At 40.7% G+C, this 17,699-nt stretch overlaps 1 protein-coding gene across 5 annotated transcripts in view; it reads right to left on the bottom strand.

The window, feature by feature from the left end:
* Nucleotides 1-17,699, bottom strand: part of CAST (calpastatin) — a 96,337-nt gene that overhangs the window by 41,152 nt on the left and 37,486 nt on the right. For 3 of the 5 annotated variants that reach the window (XM_039543404.1, XM_039543405.1, XM_039543407.1), the window contains 7 exons: nt 12,500-12,559; nt 8,947-9,012; nt 5,447-5,497; nt 4,043-4,099; nt 3,803-3,919; nt 392-505; nt 231-299 (listed from right to left, as the gene is read on the bottom strand). In XM_039543404.1, the coding sequence (XP_039399338.1) occupies nt 231-299; nt 392-505; nt 3,803-3,919; nt 4,043-4,099; nt 5,447-5,497; nt 8,947-9,012; nt 12,500-12,559 (534 nt within the window). The remainder of the gene's footprint in view (nt 1-230; nt 300-391; nt 506-3,802; nt 3,920-4,042; nt 4,100-5,446; nt 5,498-8,946; nt 9,013-12,499; nt 12,560-17,699) is intronic. The other 2 variants (XM_039543406.1, XM_039543408.1) reach the window with 1 other exon arrangement.

Here is a 17,699-nt window from a genome sequence, read left to right as displayed (position 1 = left end):
CATTAAACATTTTCAAAGATAATTGTTTACCAGTTACCTCTGAATTTCAGTAACAAGATTATTTGTCGTCAGCTGATTTATTAGTTAAATATGTTGTAAAGATTTATTTTTAAAGATGAAACATACTGAAGTATTATTGATAACAATGTTAGATTTGGGAAAGGCTATTAAAAATTGGGAAAGGTGTGTTTTACACAAGAGGGCTTATATGTCAGTATATTGTTACCTACTTTTTCAGGTGGCTTAGTAGGTGCAGCTTCAACAGCTGAAGACGGAGCTGCTGATTTATTTTCTTTAGCCTGAAAGAAAGGTGAAAATAGTGCTGAAAGCCAGTGTAAAGGAGTTAGGTTTATACAAAGCAGCTGATTTGTGTTAGACTATAGTTACCTACCTCAGTACTTGGTTTATCAGCTGTCGCAACCAAACCAGCAGCAGTGACTGCACCAACTGTAGCTGCAGCTGCACCAGCTGCACCACTAGCTAGTGATTTATTTTCAGTTTTAGGCTATGGAAAAAAATAGAAGACTTTGTGTATATGACTTTGTGTTAACAATTTTAAAAAGAGAACTATAATGGAAATGTTCTACCCTAGTATATATCCTACATTACTCCAATTGTCAATACAACGTTTGTGCAAATTTCAAGGACAGAACAGGAAAAAGATTATTAATGCTGCTAAGCAACATTCTGTGCTGAAGGAAAGGTGCAGTTTTAGTGGGATTCTCTCTTTTGTTCCTCTGATAACATTGAGATAGTATAGCTTATGACAAACGACACACTGATTTCTGGTGCAGAAGGAGAAAGTTAATTAAAAAGCAAATGGTACCAAAGTTTAGTAAGTATTTTATAAAAAGATTATAAAACTCTACCAAAAATGCACTAAAATAGGTAATTTTACTCTGCTAGTTTATATTTCTTCATATGCAGGGTTCACTACTAGTATAAAACACCAAGATGGGAAGCTGAGTTTTGAGTCTCTGAAATTCTCATTTACTGCAGCTTCCTCTGAAAAAACACTAATTCACTGAACTAACTTGAGACTCAATAGATGACTGAAGTCCAACAACAGCAGCTGGTGATGGAGAAAAAAAGATTGTACTTTACATTATGCAGTCTCAAGTCTAACATACACTAAAACAGTTTGTACGCAGTGTTGTTGTAGACGTGTTGGTCCCAGGATACTACAGAAAGAAGGTATTTGAGGTAGTATCTTCCATTGGACCAACTTCTGTTGGTGAGAGAGACAAACTTTCGAGTTTACACAGAACCTGAAGAAGAGCTCTGCGTAAGCTTGAAAGCTTGTCTCTCTCACCAATAGATGTTGGCATTATCCCAAACACCTTCTCTCTCTAATCAAACAGTTTATTATCTACTAAAATATTTGGCGCTCATATTAAATTGAATAAACCAAAATTGGTCATGCTATTTTTTAATAAGCAGTAAGTCTGGCAGCTGCAAGTTTGTACAGATTCCATGACTCTCTACAAACACCCGCTACCCCCTGCCCAGATACACTCCAAAGTTGAAGACACCCTGGGTGTAAAGAAGCACCTAGTAACTGAGAAAACATGGTATATTCCTCAGCCTTGATTTTTGATTCTTTGGAGGTGGCGAGAGGGAGGAGTTTAGGGAATCTTCCCCTCAAATCCACTGCCTGGGAGCTACAAGGAGCAGCACAATCTGGCACAGCCCACTCCAGATGCAGATCCATCTCCCTAAAGTAAGATCTGTCGAGAAAGGGAAGCCATGAAGGCAGCATGAGAGGCTAGGAAATTAAGGCAGTAAAACAAAAAAATACAGGAGGTAAAATAAATTTGTAAAATCTCAGACGTCAAAATTTGCCACAAATCATGAGAGATTTTTACCCACAATTTTCTAACTCATTCCCCTACAAGCAAAACGTGAAAGATGTGAGGCTTTACAGTCCAGGAAGTCTTCATGGTTCAGGTGTACAGGGAATGATTTTGCATCACACTCCATGTTATCTAGCTTGAGTCACCAAGTCACAGGATACCTCTATACTGCAATCAAAGGTGCGACTGCAGCTCAGGTAGGAATGCCAACACTAGCTTTAATCTAGCTAGCTGATTCCATATAGCAGTGTAGATGCAGCAACACAAGTATGTACCTCAAGTTCCAGACGTGTTTGTACAGTTCAGGCTGGGGTCCATGCCACTGTCTCTACCCTTATTTTTAGCCATGGGAGCTACATTAAAGCTAGGGTGGGTATGCCAGCTGGTGCTGCAATTACACCTCCCACTGCAGTGTAGACATACCCTAAATCCTAGACAGACATCAGAGAGATTTACCCAATGACAGTAATCTGAACGTTTATTCTCCCACTTTCCTTTCTGCCCTCTTTTTCCCCTTGACCCCTCTGAATTTACCCCTTCTGTTCTTCTTTCCCCTCTCCTTAAGCTCCCATCAGTCCTGCAGGCTGTGGGGAGTGCTGCACATCTGCATCCTGCCAGCCTGCTCCTCTTCCACATTTGGGCCAGTCGTTGGCACTCAAAAATCTGCCTGAAACACTCAACAGAGAAGGGAGCCAAACATCAAGTAGGGCAGCGCTCATGTATTAAACAGAGCGAGGCACACACCCTTGATAGACCCTAGGCTCCCCAATCTGCTCACGTGTTCTATTAAGGATGCAAAGAGAGGAACAAATTGACAAAGGGTATGCGAACCCTTGGCTTACATTGCAGTGTAAAGACTCAGGCTCAAGCCTAACCCCTCTTCTGTCAACACAAAAATCATGCTAACGCAGGGCTCAGACCCAGGGTCCCAATACCCCATGGAGGTGGACGGTCAGAGCCTGAGTCAAGCCAGGACGCAGGGTTCAAGCCCTGCTGCTTTACAGTGTAAATGCAGCCTTACTGGACTTGTGCTCGGAGTCTCCCAAAAGTATTCCACAATCAGACAGGAACTTGCTTTGTCCTCTGAACAGTCACGTTTGGTGACAGGTCAAGTTTTCCCACACAGCATCATGAACAAAGAGCTAGAGCAACCACATTTTGGGAGGATGCTAGGAAGTCTGGGATAAGGGTGATTGGACTTGGGCCCACATAATGCACTGGAGACCCTGGGTTTGTGACCCAGGGTTCAACAGTTCCTAACCTGGGTTATAACTGAGTGTACATGCTCAAGCCCTAGGTTAACAAACCCAGGGTCTGCTAACTAGAGTTCTATTAACCCTGAGTTTACATTGCAATGCAGACATATACAAAGAGTGGCCTGAGCCTGAGCAATGCGGAGTTTGCAGGGGAATGTGACAAGAGTCTCAAATGTGCAGTACTTCTGTCTTAGACAGGCCTGCAACTGCCAGCAATTGTACATGGTTCACCTTCAAAAACATCCACGACACCTTACAAAGCTAAGAATGGCTTAAGAGAGGATATGAAGCTTGGCATTATTGCAGAATACATAATAAAAGAGGCTGTTTTCAATCAGATGTTCAGTCATGTATATTCTGTAGACAATGCTTGCAACACTATTCTCAGTGCTTTTGAATCAGTACATTCAAGGTATTATTACAGTTAAATAAGCAAAATGCAAAGGTCCCATTAAATCCCAAACAGTAAAGTTTTATACATGCTTAATGTAGCTTGACTGTAGTTTAATGCAGCACAAAAAGCTTTGTCACACATCCCTTCAGAAAGGCAGTCTGTCTTTGGGACCAGAACTGTCTTTTTGTTCAGTGTTTGCAGATGTCTAGCACAATGTGGTCCATGACTAGGGCTAGTAGGTGCTCCCTCAACACAAATAAACAAACAAAGTAATAAAGGGCTCGCCACTTCTGCTTTACCTTTGGTTCTTCTATTGAAGATACTTGCGTTGACTTTTCAGTCTGACCGGTGGCCGCTTTTCCTGGACTAGTTTTTTTAGAACTTTTCGCTACAGAAGGTTTGGATGGGCTTTTTGCCTGTACAACCATAAATATGCCATTAATATATAGGACAGATTTTAGTATTCTTGTGTTTTTGTTTTGAGAAAACTAACAAACCAATGAAACAAACAAAAGGAGAAGAACATGTAAATAACTCACCCCGCCAGGTTCCTTTTGCTTCTCTTCAGATTGATGTTTAGTTTGAGAATCAGCTGGCTGTCAAAAATAATACAGATATATTAGCATATATTAGAAAATATTTAACTGTTAAGTGGTATTCAACTCAATGGATTTTTAGTCTAGTTTACTTAACATACATGTAACTTTCATCTGTTCTGATAGACAATTTAAAGAGACAGGAAATTATTATTTTCTGAATATCAGGGCTGCATAAACAAAGGAAGATACAATTCCTGCTCCAACCACATTATACACATCCTAAGGGCACAATCATGTGAACGCTCATCTGTATAGGATTTAATATACTAGAAAGTGGAAAGCCACGTCTGGGAGTAGTTGTAGCCAGGCTTTAAACATAAAGAGGTCTTTCAAAGGGTTGTAAAAATACTTCTCTCAAGTTATTTATATCCTTTTTGTTAGCTATACATTCTCATTTGTTTACTTCATAGTGACAGTTTTTCCTGTAGCCTCTCAAGCAATCTCAAAGGAAGGCACAGTTTATATTCAGCTAGTTCAGCTGGCGAGTTCACTCTCGCCCAGGTGCCATATGAGAAAAAGCATAGTCCAGGTTTGTGGAAATGAATTTTTCTTCATTCATTCACTGTTCAAAGTTTGAGAGAAAAGATCTTGGAAGAACCTATAAGTATGGATTATCTTTCTTTGTAAATGTGTATTTTCATCTTGGGCAAAAATATTAATGGGCTGAAACTTTGCATATGTCCTTGCCAAAAAATAAAAAATAACAACCACCCCAATGTACTGGAATCATTCTGCCTTGTTTTTACTTTAGGGTTGTTTTTTTTTAAATTCTAGTTTTCAGGTTCCTTCCCCTGCCTATTGAAGGAGAAAGAGGGGGAAAAAAAAAATAACTTAAAAAAACCTGATATTTATTAGGCAGATAGGGTTACCTATTCCTCTCCCTAGGAAAACTCTGCAGGAGAGAAAGAAGTACACAGGAGAAGCCTAGCCCTAGACTATATCCTTGTGAATTCTGAGGCATCCATGCAGCAATGCAGACTCTGTATCAAGCTCTATGAGCACCTCCCTTCCCTGAGAATCAGTGAGGTCAGCTTTCTCTGTTCTTTCCCACCCACACATGCCCTAAAAGGGTAAACGGAGCAGGGTGGATTTAATGCTGGTTTCTGCTTAGAAATCTGCTGGTAGAGGGGAAGCTCAACAGAGTGGCTGCTCCCCAGAAATGTGCTATGTCAACTCCTAACAGCGGAGCTCCTGTTCCTACCTCATCTGCAGGCAGGTTTGTTTCCTTTCACCCATATGAGAAGATGGGAGCATCTGGTCCAGTAGTGGCAGAATTTAGCTTATCATTACAAACTTCTCTGAAGAAGAACAACGCACAATGATTAAATAAAAGTAGTAGCTTACCTTTAGTGACTGTGCTACTTTTCCAGGTTCTGTTTTTGCAGTTTGTGTGCTCTAAAAAATATAAAAAAATATATTCAGAACAAAAAATCAAAAAAGCAGCTTAGTTCTTTTTATGTTTTAAAACATATTTAAGCTTACTTGTTCTTATGTTTTAAAACATATTGCATATTTTATACATACACGAACACTCAAATGCATCTGCATTATAAATAATGCCTTCACCCTCCAATTTACAACACATGGGCACAGGACCCTGTTCATGCATTGTAAGTTACTGGAGCAGGGCCAAAACACAGCAGATAAACACACACAATTTATATACTCATTTCACTTGGGCCATGAAATAAGAGAACTGAGTAAAGGTAACCAATTCAGTTTTCCAAACTGAAAAGTTGTTTCAGCAACATTCAGAATAATATTACTATGATTCATCACAACTCAAAGTACAAAAAGTAGAATCAATATCTTGTATATACAAGGTTATGAATTCCCACAACAAATAAAATAGTGCAGTTACTGCCAAAAAAGTTACTGAATATCGCAGCTTCTAAATCAGGGCTGGGCAAATTACGGCCCAGGGGCCACATCCAGCCCATCAGACCTTTTAATCTGGCCCTTGAACTCCTGCTAGGGAGCAGGGTTGGGGACTTGCCCCGCTCCGCATATGCTGTGGCTCGCATGTCCCCCCCCACCCAGCTCCTACGCACAGGGGCAGCCAGGGGACTCTGCATGCTGCCCCCGCCCCAAGTGCCAGCTCTGCATCTCCCATTGGCCAGGAACTGCAGCTGGGAACCGCAGTCAATGGGAGCTGCAGGGGAGGCGACTGTGGACGGGGCAGTGCGCAGAGCCACCTGACCGCGCCTCTGCATAGGAGGTGGAGAGGGGGACATGCCACTGTTTCCAGAAGCTGCTTGAGATAAGCACCGCCTGGAGCCTGCACCCCTGACCTCCTCCCATACCCCATCCTCCTGCTCCAGCCCTGATCCCCCTCCTGCCCTCCAAACCCCTCATCCACACCCCAGAGCCCTTCCTCCCACACCCCAAACCCCTCATCCACACCCCAGAGCCCTTCCTCCCACACCCCAAACCCCTCATCCACACCCTAGAGCCCTTCCTCCCACACCCCAAACCCCTCATCCACACCCCAGAGCCCTTCCTCCCACACCCCAACTCCCTGCCCTATTCCAGAACCCCCTCCCGCACCCATAACTCCTCATTCCTGGCCCCGCCCCAGAGCTGCACCCCTCACCCCCTCCCCACACCCCAACCACCAATTTCGTGAACATTCATGGCCCACCATACAATTTCTATATGCAGATGTGGCCCTCAGGCCAAAAAATTTGCCCACCCCTGTTCTAAGTCATAGCTGCTTACTTTATTGAGACCATGGTTATATTGGTATACTATCCTGGCAAAGCACTCCCAGTGCGGACACAGCTATACTAGCATAGCTATGCTTTTGCTGGCATAGCTTATTCTTCTCCCCAAGCAAAATAAGGCTATGTCTACACTTAAATCACTAAAACGTAGAAACTTACTACAGTGACGGGAGAGGCTCTCCCATCGCTATAGTAAATCCAGCTCCCCGAGAGGCAGTAGCTAGGTCAACGGATAAATTCTTCCATTAATCTACTATCATCTCCACAGGGACTTAGGTTATCATACTACGTTGCGGAGTGGTGTGTATTTTTCACACCCCTGAGAAATGAAGCTGGGTCGATCTAATTTTCTTGCATAGACTAGTCTGAGCTATATCAGTAAAAGTGCAGCTTTGCCAGTATAACAGCATTTACCCTTGGGGCTTCTGCCAGCACAACTATAACCGTCACATACCACACCCCTGAGCAATACAGCTATGTGGCAAATCGCTGCAGTATAGACATGGCCTGACTTTATTATTATTATTATTATTATTAATTTTAGGTTTTTTACTGTACTCCTTCAAAGTTAACATAGCTATTGGAGAGTCAGCTAGAGTTTTCAGTGGATCATGTATCATCAACAGTATTTTTTCTAAGTTTTAGCTGCATAATCATTGAGTGAAAGCCGGGCTCCAGTAACCATACGGAAAGTTGAACTTCAAGCCATCAGTTAGAAAACACATTTTTACTTGGACGGTAAGCACATTTAGAGAGTCAGAAACAAACTAATAAGGACCCACATTTTTATAGTCACCTACAACAGAATCACCTTTAAAATAAAACAATGGATATAACCACTTGACTATTATTTAAGCATGCAATTGGTCTACTGTTATTTTGCATGCTTTTTTCTTTCACTTGAGAGGCATTATAAAGTACTATTTAGATGTATTTGGCGTTTACATGGATTAGTTGACCCCACTGTGAAATTTTATTAAACCCATGCACACATCCACAATAAATTTACATGTGAAATTCTGAAGTTGTGTGTGCATGTGCACATGCATGCATGGGTGCAAGCGACACAAAGATTTTGAAACCGCAGATTAAAGTATATAGCACCACATTGTAACGTATGCAGTAAATAATCATACAAACCACAGAAACAGGAAATACTTTGGAGGTAGGAGTGAAATTTCCTGTACTCCACACTGAAAATAAATCACTGCACCTCATAGACCATATATTTTAAACATACTGATACTTTCTAGACTTTCCATGTACTTTAAAACTGATCAAGAAGTTTTGTTTCTCAGATACATTCACAGTCTGCATGCATGCATGCATTTAGACACTACAGTATAACCTCACTATAATGAACCCCTTGGGGATCTAAGCCATTTGCTTGTTATAGCCTGGAGTTCAAGAGCCCTGCCGCTGGGGCGAGGCTGACACCTTGAACCCTGAAGCTGCCGTGGCTGGAGGAGCTATCAGCCCCCGTCATGGCCCGGGGGCCGGAAGCGGGATCCAGGGACCAGGTTCATTATAGCCAAAGGTTCACTATTATGAAGGGCATTATAGAGAGGGTACACTTGTATACCTACCATATGTATGTATGCATGCATACAAATACATGTACATTATATATATATATATATATATATATATATATATATATATATATATATATATATATATACACACACACACACACACACACACACACACATACATACACACACACACACACACACACTTAACACCATCAGTCAAGTAAATCAGTTATCAAAGCCAGTATCCTAATCTTCCAGGTCTTCTGGTCCAAGAAGATTATGTGTGTTTGTGCAGAGATGAAGCTAGAAATTTTATTCTAACAGTATTACACTATCAATCAAACAGATTTTTGCCGTGAGCTGCCTTTAGCTGATGGTTGCAGCAATAAGGAAATGCAACCGACATGAAGGTGTGAGGAACTAGAATTTGTTTTTGATGATTGATCGCCAAGGTGTGTTGGGCCCATAAGGAAGACTGCAATATTAATAAGCATGATACATGAAAGACTCGTGGTGGAAGTAATTAAGTGATGAAAACATGCTGCTGCTGTGACTGCAGACAGAGACATAGTCAATTGTGCATCACCTGAACTTTGTGTCTCTTCCTGCTGTGAGACTGCTGTCCACTGGTCTGGCTATGGCTTGAAGTAGCCTGGTATTAAAGTACAAATTCAGGTTTTTTAAAAATGCATTTCCCAAGAAACGTAGAGAGACTTACAGGAAAAATGAGATAAAATATTTTACTACCATTTATGTTTGTACATGAAAACCACTGTACTGAAACTGCTAGAGATATCTGTTACTGAGAGTTAAATTCAAACCTCTGTGCTGCTCACTTTACCAATATTGTTGTTAGTAACTATATGTGACAATTTTCTTATAGAGCAAGTAGTCCTTTCTCGGAATTTGATTGTACATTTACTGGATTGTTTATGTTTTAAATTCTAGGGGGGAGGGTTAATATATTCTTTTAAATTAACATTAAACAGAATTGTTCACAGTAAAAAATGGCATCAGATGTGTAATAGTTTGATTTAGAAAATAAAATCTATAGCCAGATGTGTTTTCGTTTGCAAATGCAACTTGAGCTCTTCTGGCCTGTTTAGACCTTGTAAGCAAATAATAAAGAAACATATCAGGATCCTGCTTTCAGAGTTCATCAGAGAGGTGGACAGGCAAAGTGAAGGAACAGTCAGATGTACACAATCTGGGAGGAAGAGGGAGAGGAATCATAATTGGAGACTAGCTTTGTTTGTCATTCAACACAGAAATTACATTTCAAAACAGCTACACCTGAAGATGCAAAAAGGCTTTTCAGGATCTGGCGGACAGCTCTGCTTACCTGTTTGTGTTTATCTAACAGTTTATACACCTTGATGGTGTCCCCTCTTCAGGCTTATTTTATTGGCAGCTAGGTTCCTACTGATCAAAGGTATAATGATTCATGTTGGGTCCCCAAATATGAATTCCAAGTAGGACCCCTGGAATAAAACTGTCCCCCTTCCTAAGCTCTGCCCATCCCCGTGGCAGCACATGCACCATCCACCTTGTTCACCTCATCCCTCCACAATACCCACCCTGCTCTTTCCACCCTCTCCAGTTCAATGAACCAACCAGCCACCTTCGCACAAGGCTTTGAGGTTCACATGTCATGGTAACCCCATGAAGCACAAATCCTTATCCCTGCCACAGCTGCAATGGCTTCCATTTGCACAGGACAAAGCTGATTATTCTTTTTTTGGGAAGGGGGACCGACATTCAGTCTTGAAGGCAAAGAGGGAGTAGGAATGGGTCTTTACTGGCTGGGGGCAAGGGAAGAGGTAGAACGGAATAGAAATGGGAAACAGTTCTCTGAGGAGCAGAGACAAGGGCACAGGGACCGAATGAGAAGCGGGTCACTGGGAATGGGGTCCGCACAAGAAAGAAGCTCCCAAGAAGAGGAAATGACATTCAAGGTGCCCTACTCCCTAGCAACTCTGTTTCCTTCAAAGGAAGTCCCTCTGGGTGCACCAATTCCCCTTCAAGGAGGAAATGTGAATTATACACGAGCTATTAAAGGGCAAGGTAAGGTAGCTCCACTTCTCCCTTCGTAAAGACAGGTCAGTAAATTCCTGCAGGACTCTATGCTCTAGAGTCCCCAAATGTTGCCGGGCAGGGAATTACGCCCTGCTACTGTAGTTTTTTCCCTGCAGGCATGCTTATTTTGAGTCTATTAATAGAGAGGTGACTACTTTTTCTATTAATAGATGGCCAGCCAGTTGCCATCATGTAGAGAATACCACACGGAAAGAGCATGTTAGGAGTGAGTTTGCTCTTTGATGCAGGTTCATAATTAATCTATCATCATCAGGAAACATCTTAAATTAGTGACTGACAAACAACGAATCTCTGAATTTATGAGTCGTGATGATCATGCAGGATTAGACAAAGGTTTAATAATTGTCTGGTTTATTGTTAGGAGTATAGTAGCTAGGTCTTGTGGACTGTGTGTGGAGATTAAGATTTATAAACTAGATATTTTGGTATCCATTGTAGCTACGACTATTAAAAGAGCTGAGTGAAAAACATCCTTGAGGAATTACAGCATAGCACTATTTGAATTGGCAGAGGTGGTACAAAGAAAAAGAAGGAGAAAGTTGCTTTTTACCAAGAAATATTCTGACATTCAAGTAGTTGGTAATTTTAAAGGTGCTACAGCTTTGAAAATTTTAACCTTTGCTGTTTTTTTTGTAGAAGTTTTAGCAAGTGAAGCTCATTTGCCAATCAGCCTTCAGACTAAATTAGAATGTTGAAGTGGGTTCTCCTGTAATGTTAATCACAGACTCATAGAATCATAGAATATCAGGGTTGGACGGGACCTCAGGAGGTCATCTAGTCCAACCCCCTGCTCAAACAGGACCAATTCCCAACTAAATCATCCCAGCCAGGGCTTTGTCAAGCCTGACCTTAAAAACTATTAAGGAAGGAGATTCCACCACCTCCCCTAGGTAACGCATTCCAGTGCTTCACCACCCTCCTAGTGAAAAAGTTTTTCCTAATATCCAATCTAAACCTCCCCCACTGCAACTTGAGACCATTACTCCTTGTTCTGTCATCAGGTACCACTGAGAACAGTCTAGATCCATCCTCTTTGGAATCCCCTTTCACGTAGTTGAAAGCAGCTATCAAATCCCCCCTCATTCTTTTCTTCTGCAGACTAAACAATCCCAGTTCCCTCAGCCTCTCCTCATAAGTCATGTGCTCCAGCCCCTTAATCATTTTTGTTGCCCTCCACTGGACTCTTTCCAATTTTTCCCACATCCTTCTTGTACTGTGGGGCCCAAAACTGGACACAGGCAAAACATAAACATGCTGACAGTGGACTTCAACCTCAAAGTGACACGATCAAACTTAGACCTATCAGTCTGGCATTAACGTCACATATGTATAACATTAGAAAAATCCGTATCTTGTACCACACTACATTGTTCCCTACCTGATCTGGTTCAGAAAGCAGACAAGATATTGAAATGTGCAAAAACCCTATTCTGGAGGGCAGGATTTTTGTCAGTTTCAATATTTTGATCCTGAGCAAGAATGTACAGCTAGGCAGAGAGGAGGGAAACCATCATTATTATATTTTTTATATTACAACAGTGACCAAAAAGCCCGAATCAGGATTAAGGCCCCTTTCTACAAAGACATAGATGAAACAGCCTCTTGCCCTGAGGAGCTTGCAACCTTATTGAAGACACAAGCACAACAAATGTAAAAGACAGGAAGATAGTAGAGAGGAATGCGGGTATCATTAATGAGAACATGTGATTTCACATTGACTAACTAAGGCCCAAATTCTTCATTGGGACTATTCACATGGGACTATTCACATAAATAAAGTTAAACCTGTAATTAAGGGTTTGCAGGATCAGGGCCTATGTGCATAACTCAGAGGTTCTGAAGTATTAATTAATTTAATCCACAGTCCTCATAGTGTTTTGCATAAGAGGACAAGTGTCTTTATCCCTATTTTGCAGATGTGGAAACTCAGGTACAGATAAGTGAGTTCGTCAAGGTCATATAATGAGTCAGTGACTATGTGAAGTAAAATCCAGGTCTTCTGACTCATAAATCGTGAAGATTCATTCCTTAGGACTTCATACCTTTGTTTCAGTGGGCTTCATATCCGATGCTTTCGTTGCAACAGTAGAGGGGGGCTGTGTCTGGAAAAAAAAAATCAAAACATTACTTCAAAACAATTTCAGCTTTACATAAAATGTTAAGATGATTATTAATACATTTGTTTGTATCATGCAAGTATATAGGCTTGTGAAAATTCAGGCTAAAATTCAGGTTGAGGATTGGAGATTAGGCCTATCACTTTTATCCTGATTCACTGCCAAACTAGAAAACATACTCCTACTCTGCTTCTCTGTCAGTAGGTAGGGTTCCCAAGGTATAATGTAGAAACAGCCTCTTCTCTTAAGTATGCTAAAAGCAGATTTTTAACTGAATATTGGAATATATAAGAATCCTGCTCTCCAATGCTGAAACATCTATGGATATTTAAATGTATATATGAAGAATTCTTTCATATTTTACTGTGCTTGCTCAAAGACATTTATCCTCTTGGATTTATTAGGTTGCCAAAAATAACATTTAATATACACTCTTAGCTTCATAGATTTTTAAGGCCAGAAGGGATCACTATGATTTTCTAGCCTAACCTCCGATGTAACACATGCCACCGAATTTCATGAACTGGTTCCTAAATCAAGCCCATATCTTGTAGTTGAGCTACAGCAAATTTTGCATATTTTTTTCAGAAAGACATTCAGTCTTGATTCGAAGACTTCAAGTCATATAGAAGGCATCAATCCCTTCGTAAGTTGTTCCAATGGTCAAATCAACCTCATTATTTAAAAACTATGTCTTATTTTTAGCTTGAATTTATCTACCTTCAGTTTCCAGAAATGGAATTAGTATTCCAGTAATTGTCTCAAAAATGTTACATATGGAGGTAATACCACCTCTCTATTCCTATTAAATATTCCTCTGTTTATACAAACAAGAATTACATTAGCTATCTTAGCCACAGCATTGTCCTAGGAGCTCATGTTCAGTCCGTTATCCACCAAGACTCTAAACTTTATCATGAACTGCTTTCCAGAATACAGTCCCCAACCTGGGGAATGTTATCTAAACTTTTTTTTCCCTAAATGTAGGACCTTGCACTTCACAATATAGTTCACATGAACACAGTGGCAATGTCACTTTCCTCATTTATCTCTTTTCTCCTAGAAGACTTTAAAAAAAGAGAAAAATTTAAGATTAGTCCATGGTGAATGCGTCGCATTAAGCACTTCCAAAATCTTCCGGAATTCTCCATCACAGAAAAAGATAGGACAAAATTAAAGGAAGTTTAAAGGGACATACGCAATTCAAAAAACTGCTTAAAAAAAAAAAAAACAATTTGGAAGTGTCACTGGGTGATTGACCTCTTTAAGCCACACCCAAGTTGTAATTAATTCCCTGCTTCCCAGCCTGAGGGGGCAGGACTAAGGAGGGTCAAGTGATAGTTTAATGGACACCTGGGCCTTATATAAAATGTCTAAGAGATATCAGTCTGGGAGTGGAACCACAGGCAGGAGGCCAGGTACTCCAGGTGAACTGGCCTGGGAGCTCAGTGCTCTATACTAGAGCAGGGAAGGATACATGGAACAGAACCCCAGCAGCGGCAGAGAATGGTACTCCAGGGGAACCGGCCTGGGAGGCCAAGTACTCTATCCCAGAGCTAGAAAGACTAATCAAATATAGCCCAAAGGGTGGCCTGAAGAGAAGTCCCTGAAAGGCTGAAGAACCTTCCTTTTTTGTTGGGATTTTTATTTTGACTTTTGCTATCCTGAAAGGAGTTATGTTTGTTTGTGGGTCAGCTGGAGGGCTAAGTCACATATCCAGCACAGTGTATGAAGAGATGAGGAGACGGAGAAGGAAACTTAAGGCAGCTGGTAGTGCCACACTCAACCAGCAGAGTGCACTATGTGGCAGCCATGCCCTATCACACTGTGGATTTAGTCACATTTTTATCTCCCTGGTCTGCTGTATAAAATATCCACACCGAAGAGGAAAAAAAAGTGTACAAGATAAACAGTGAAATTGTTTATAACACAAAGTGTCATCACAATGCACAAAGTAAACAAACTGAATAAGTATAGGATTCTTAGATATTACGTGTAAAATTTGTGGGTAAATATATTTTCAGCTGAAATAAAACAAATGAATAGTGTAACTCTAATTAAGGCAATAATGGAGCTATGCTGCATAATTAACTCTGACAAGCAGGCTTGTACTCCACTTCTTTTCTTATATCCTGGACATATTTGTCCCAGGTTTACTTTCTCCAAATGTACTTGGGATACAACATACAATTGACCTAACTATAGAAGTGTTCTGCATACTGTATGTAAACAAGTCCATTTTTCTCTCCAGAGTGGATGCAATACAAAAATGGAAAAGTAAAGGCACATTCTGAAAACAAAATGCATTATAATCCATAAAGATGTCTACATGAAGAGTTGAAACAAATATTCCTTTTGACAACCTTTTCTCAGGTAACAAATAAACTCCAGGGGATGAGGTCTCTATATCTTGTTCTACAACACAATACCCTTAGGCAGAAGCAGATTACACATATAAAGTCACCTGAGTTCTTGCTACATGACTAACAAGTATCTGTGCCACCCCTTCTCATAACAGTCACCCTCACTGTGATGTAGTAAAGACGCACATTAACACAGATGAGCACACCACCCCCAAACACGTAATGCTACATACACATCACCACACTTTTTCTGAGTCACCTTTTTCTCACTTACAATACACTGACAGAGTAGTTGAAATGCATGAAATAAGCATTCACATCTTCTTCTCTTTTAAGCACTATATGTGCACACAATATTGTAATTTGTGCTAATAACGGACAATGTATTCATCAAGAGCTTTTACCAAAGGCAGTCTGTTTAATGTGACTATGCCAAACAACAGCTACTGTCTTCATCTCTTGTCAAAACACCTCACAAAACAGTTTCACTTAGTGTTGTGAATGTCTGTTTATTTAATGACGACAGATGAAGGGGTTAATTCTTCAAGGAGAAAAGTCTGAGAAGATTGGCTTTGGTCTTGATGGGTCAACCATTATGTGGATCCACTAGCTATTCCCCCCTGAAAAGGCCTGAGCGTGGGTAGTGTGGAAACCAGACCACAACCTCAGTGGCCAGAAGCACAGGTTGTCCCTCTGCTGCAGTTGACTTGCTCTACAGGATAGCATGGAGGGGGTAGGACAGTGCTATCAGGGTCTTCCTGCTCCTTCTGGGCCATAATGTACCCTGGGAGGCACTGAAGGCCTGTCCCACCTGTGGTCCCCAGAGATCAAGGGCTTCAACTGCCTCAGGCACTTCCCTTGAATGGGTATTGCAAGGCAGTGGAGGGAGACTTTTTGTCCTCCCAATCCTTGTATCACACAAGGACCTGGCACAATCTAGTCCCCTTATCTGTGAGCAAAAAATGCGTGTTAATAAATAAATATGTAGAAGTGTCATGCTTGTTTGATATCTGCTAGACCACCTACATAACGTTGGCTGTTTAACATGAGACAATTTTGGATGGTTTCATTTTACTGTTCTTGATGGTGGTGTGTATGTCCACGTGTACTAGCCAACAACATGCTGCTATAAAAAAAACAAACAAACCCTGTATTCTCCATTTAACACAATCTAAACGTACAGAACAGATCAAGTTTTGTCCTCTGATGCAACACAGGAATGTATGTCAGGCTTGGAGATAAATATTAAAATGTTACCTAGTAACTAGCACAATAGCTGACTGATTCATGGCTTAAATAAAACTTGGAGAGGCTTTAACATGTTTGGAGGCACACCCTGTTATAGTTTGAGAATAATGAGCTCTTGTTGGCCTATATCAAACAGGACACATTAAAAAAGATTACATAGTCTAACATATATGGTCAACACAAAACTGAGACTGTATTTGCTTCAGAAGACTATTGTTATTTCAGTATTATTACAACTAAAAGATAAGTGTTCAGAAGCAGGCAAAAAAAAGTGTGGTCCAAGTGCTTATTATAGAGTGTAATTCTGCCTTCACTTACATCCAGGCAATCCCACTGATTTTAGGGATTTCAGTTATGGTTGTGTATCTGATGGCAAAATTTGGGCTGGTAGTACTTCTGGTAAAGTTGTTGCTGCTTCTTCCTACCTGGGGCTCTGTCATAGGCTCACTGCATGGCCTCAGGCATGTTATTTAATCTCTTGTCTGACTGTCTGTAAAACGGGGACAACAATACCCACTTCCAAGGCTATTGTAAAGGTTAATTGGTTGATCAGTTAGTTAATATTTGAATTATATTTTGAAGGTACAAAATGCTATGAGCTAAATTTTTCATTCCACCTGAATGGATGAAGGAGATGAAAACCTGGGCGATCACCCCAGCCACCTCCATCTCGCCTTCCCTGCACTCGTGGAAACCTTTCAGTGGATGAGAAGGGCCCAAGAATTGGACCCAGAGACAGCTGCCCCACACAGCATTATCCCCTTCATAAACCTATGGGGATTCTCCAAAAAAGTTAACGCTTACTTAACACTATGCTCTTTTATACACACACAATTCTCACTGACTTCAGTTATGTTGATGGGGAGTTGCACATATGTAACCAAGACATAAATTTGGCCCCACATTTTTTCAAAAGCTGTAAAAAAGTGGCACACTGGTAATGTAGATATGCAGGAGTTGAAATCTGAATGAAGTGCGGTTAACCTGGAGCACTCTCTCATCTCACCTCTCTTAATTCCTAATCAGCCACAAAGCAGATGCAGCCATATGGATTACAAATATAACAAATGTTGATCTTATAGTCTCGGAAACAATTCAGGATTCATCCAATCTCATTCTGTGACTGCAGTTCGTGTGCATTAACAGGTAACATGTTATTCCAATACACTTTAAAAACAAGAGTAGGAAAATTATGCCTCTCTTAAAACAAATGAGTTAACGAGTGAATATATACAAGTTGAGAGAACACTAGAGAAGTGATCTTGCCTCTATGTACACAGCATTGGTAAGACCACTACCAGAATACAGTGTCTAGCTCTGGTATACACACTTCAAGAATGATATGGAAACACAAGAGAGAGTTAAAAAGAGAACCACAATAATAACCTAGGGGCTGGAAAATAACTTTTATGATGTGAGGTTTTTAGGAGCTCAACTTATTCAGTTAAAATGTTGAGAAGTTGGAGAGGTGTTTTGACCACTGTGTATAGGTACTTACAGATAGAAAGATATCT

This window comes from Mauremys reevesii, linkage group 6, assembly GCF_016161935.1.
Source record: "Mauremys reevesii isolate NIE-2019 linkage group 6, ASM1616193v1, whole genome shotgun sequence".
Classification (NCBI taxonomy): Eukaryota; Metazoa; Chordata; order Testudines; family Geoemydidae; genus Mauremys; species Mauremys reevesii.
The sequence above is the reverse complement of the archived record's forward strand: the minus strand, read 5'-3'. Positions and strand labels throughout refer to the sequence as shown.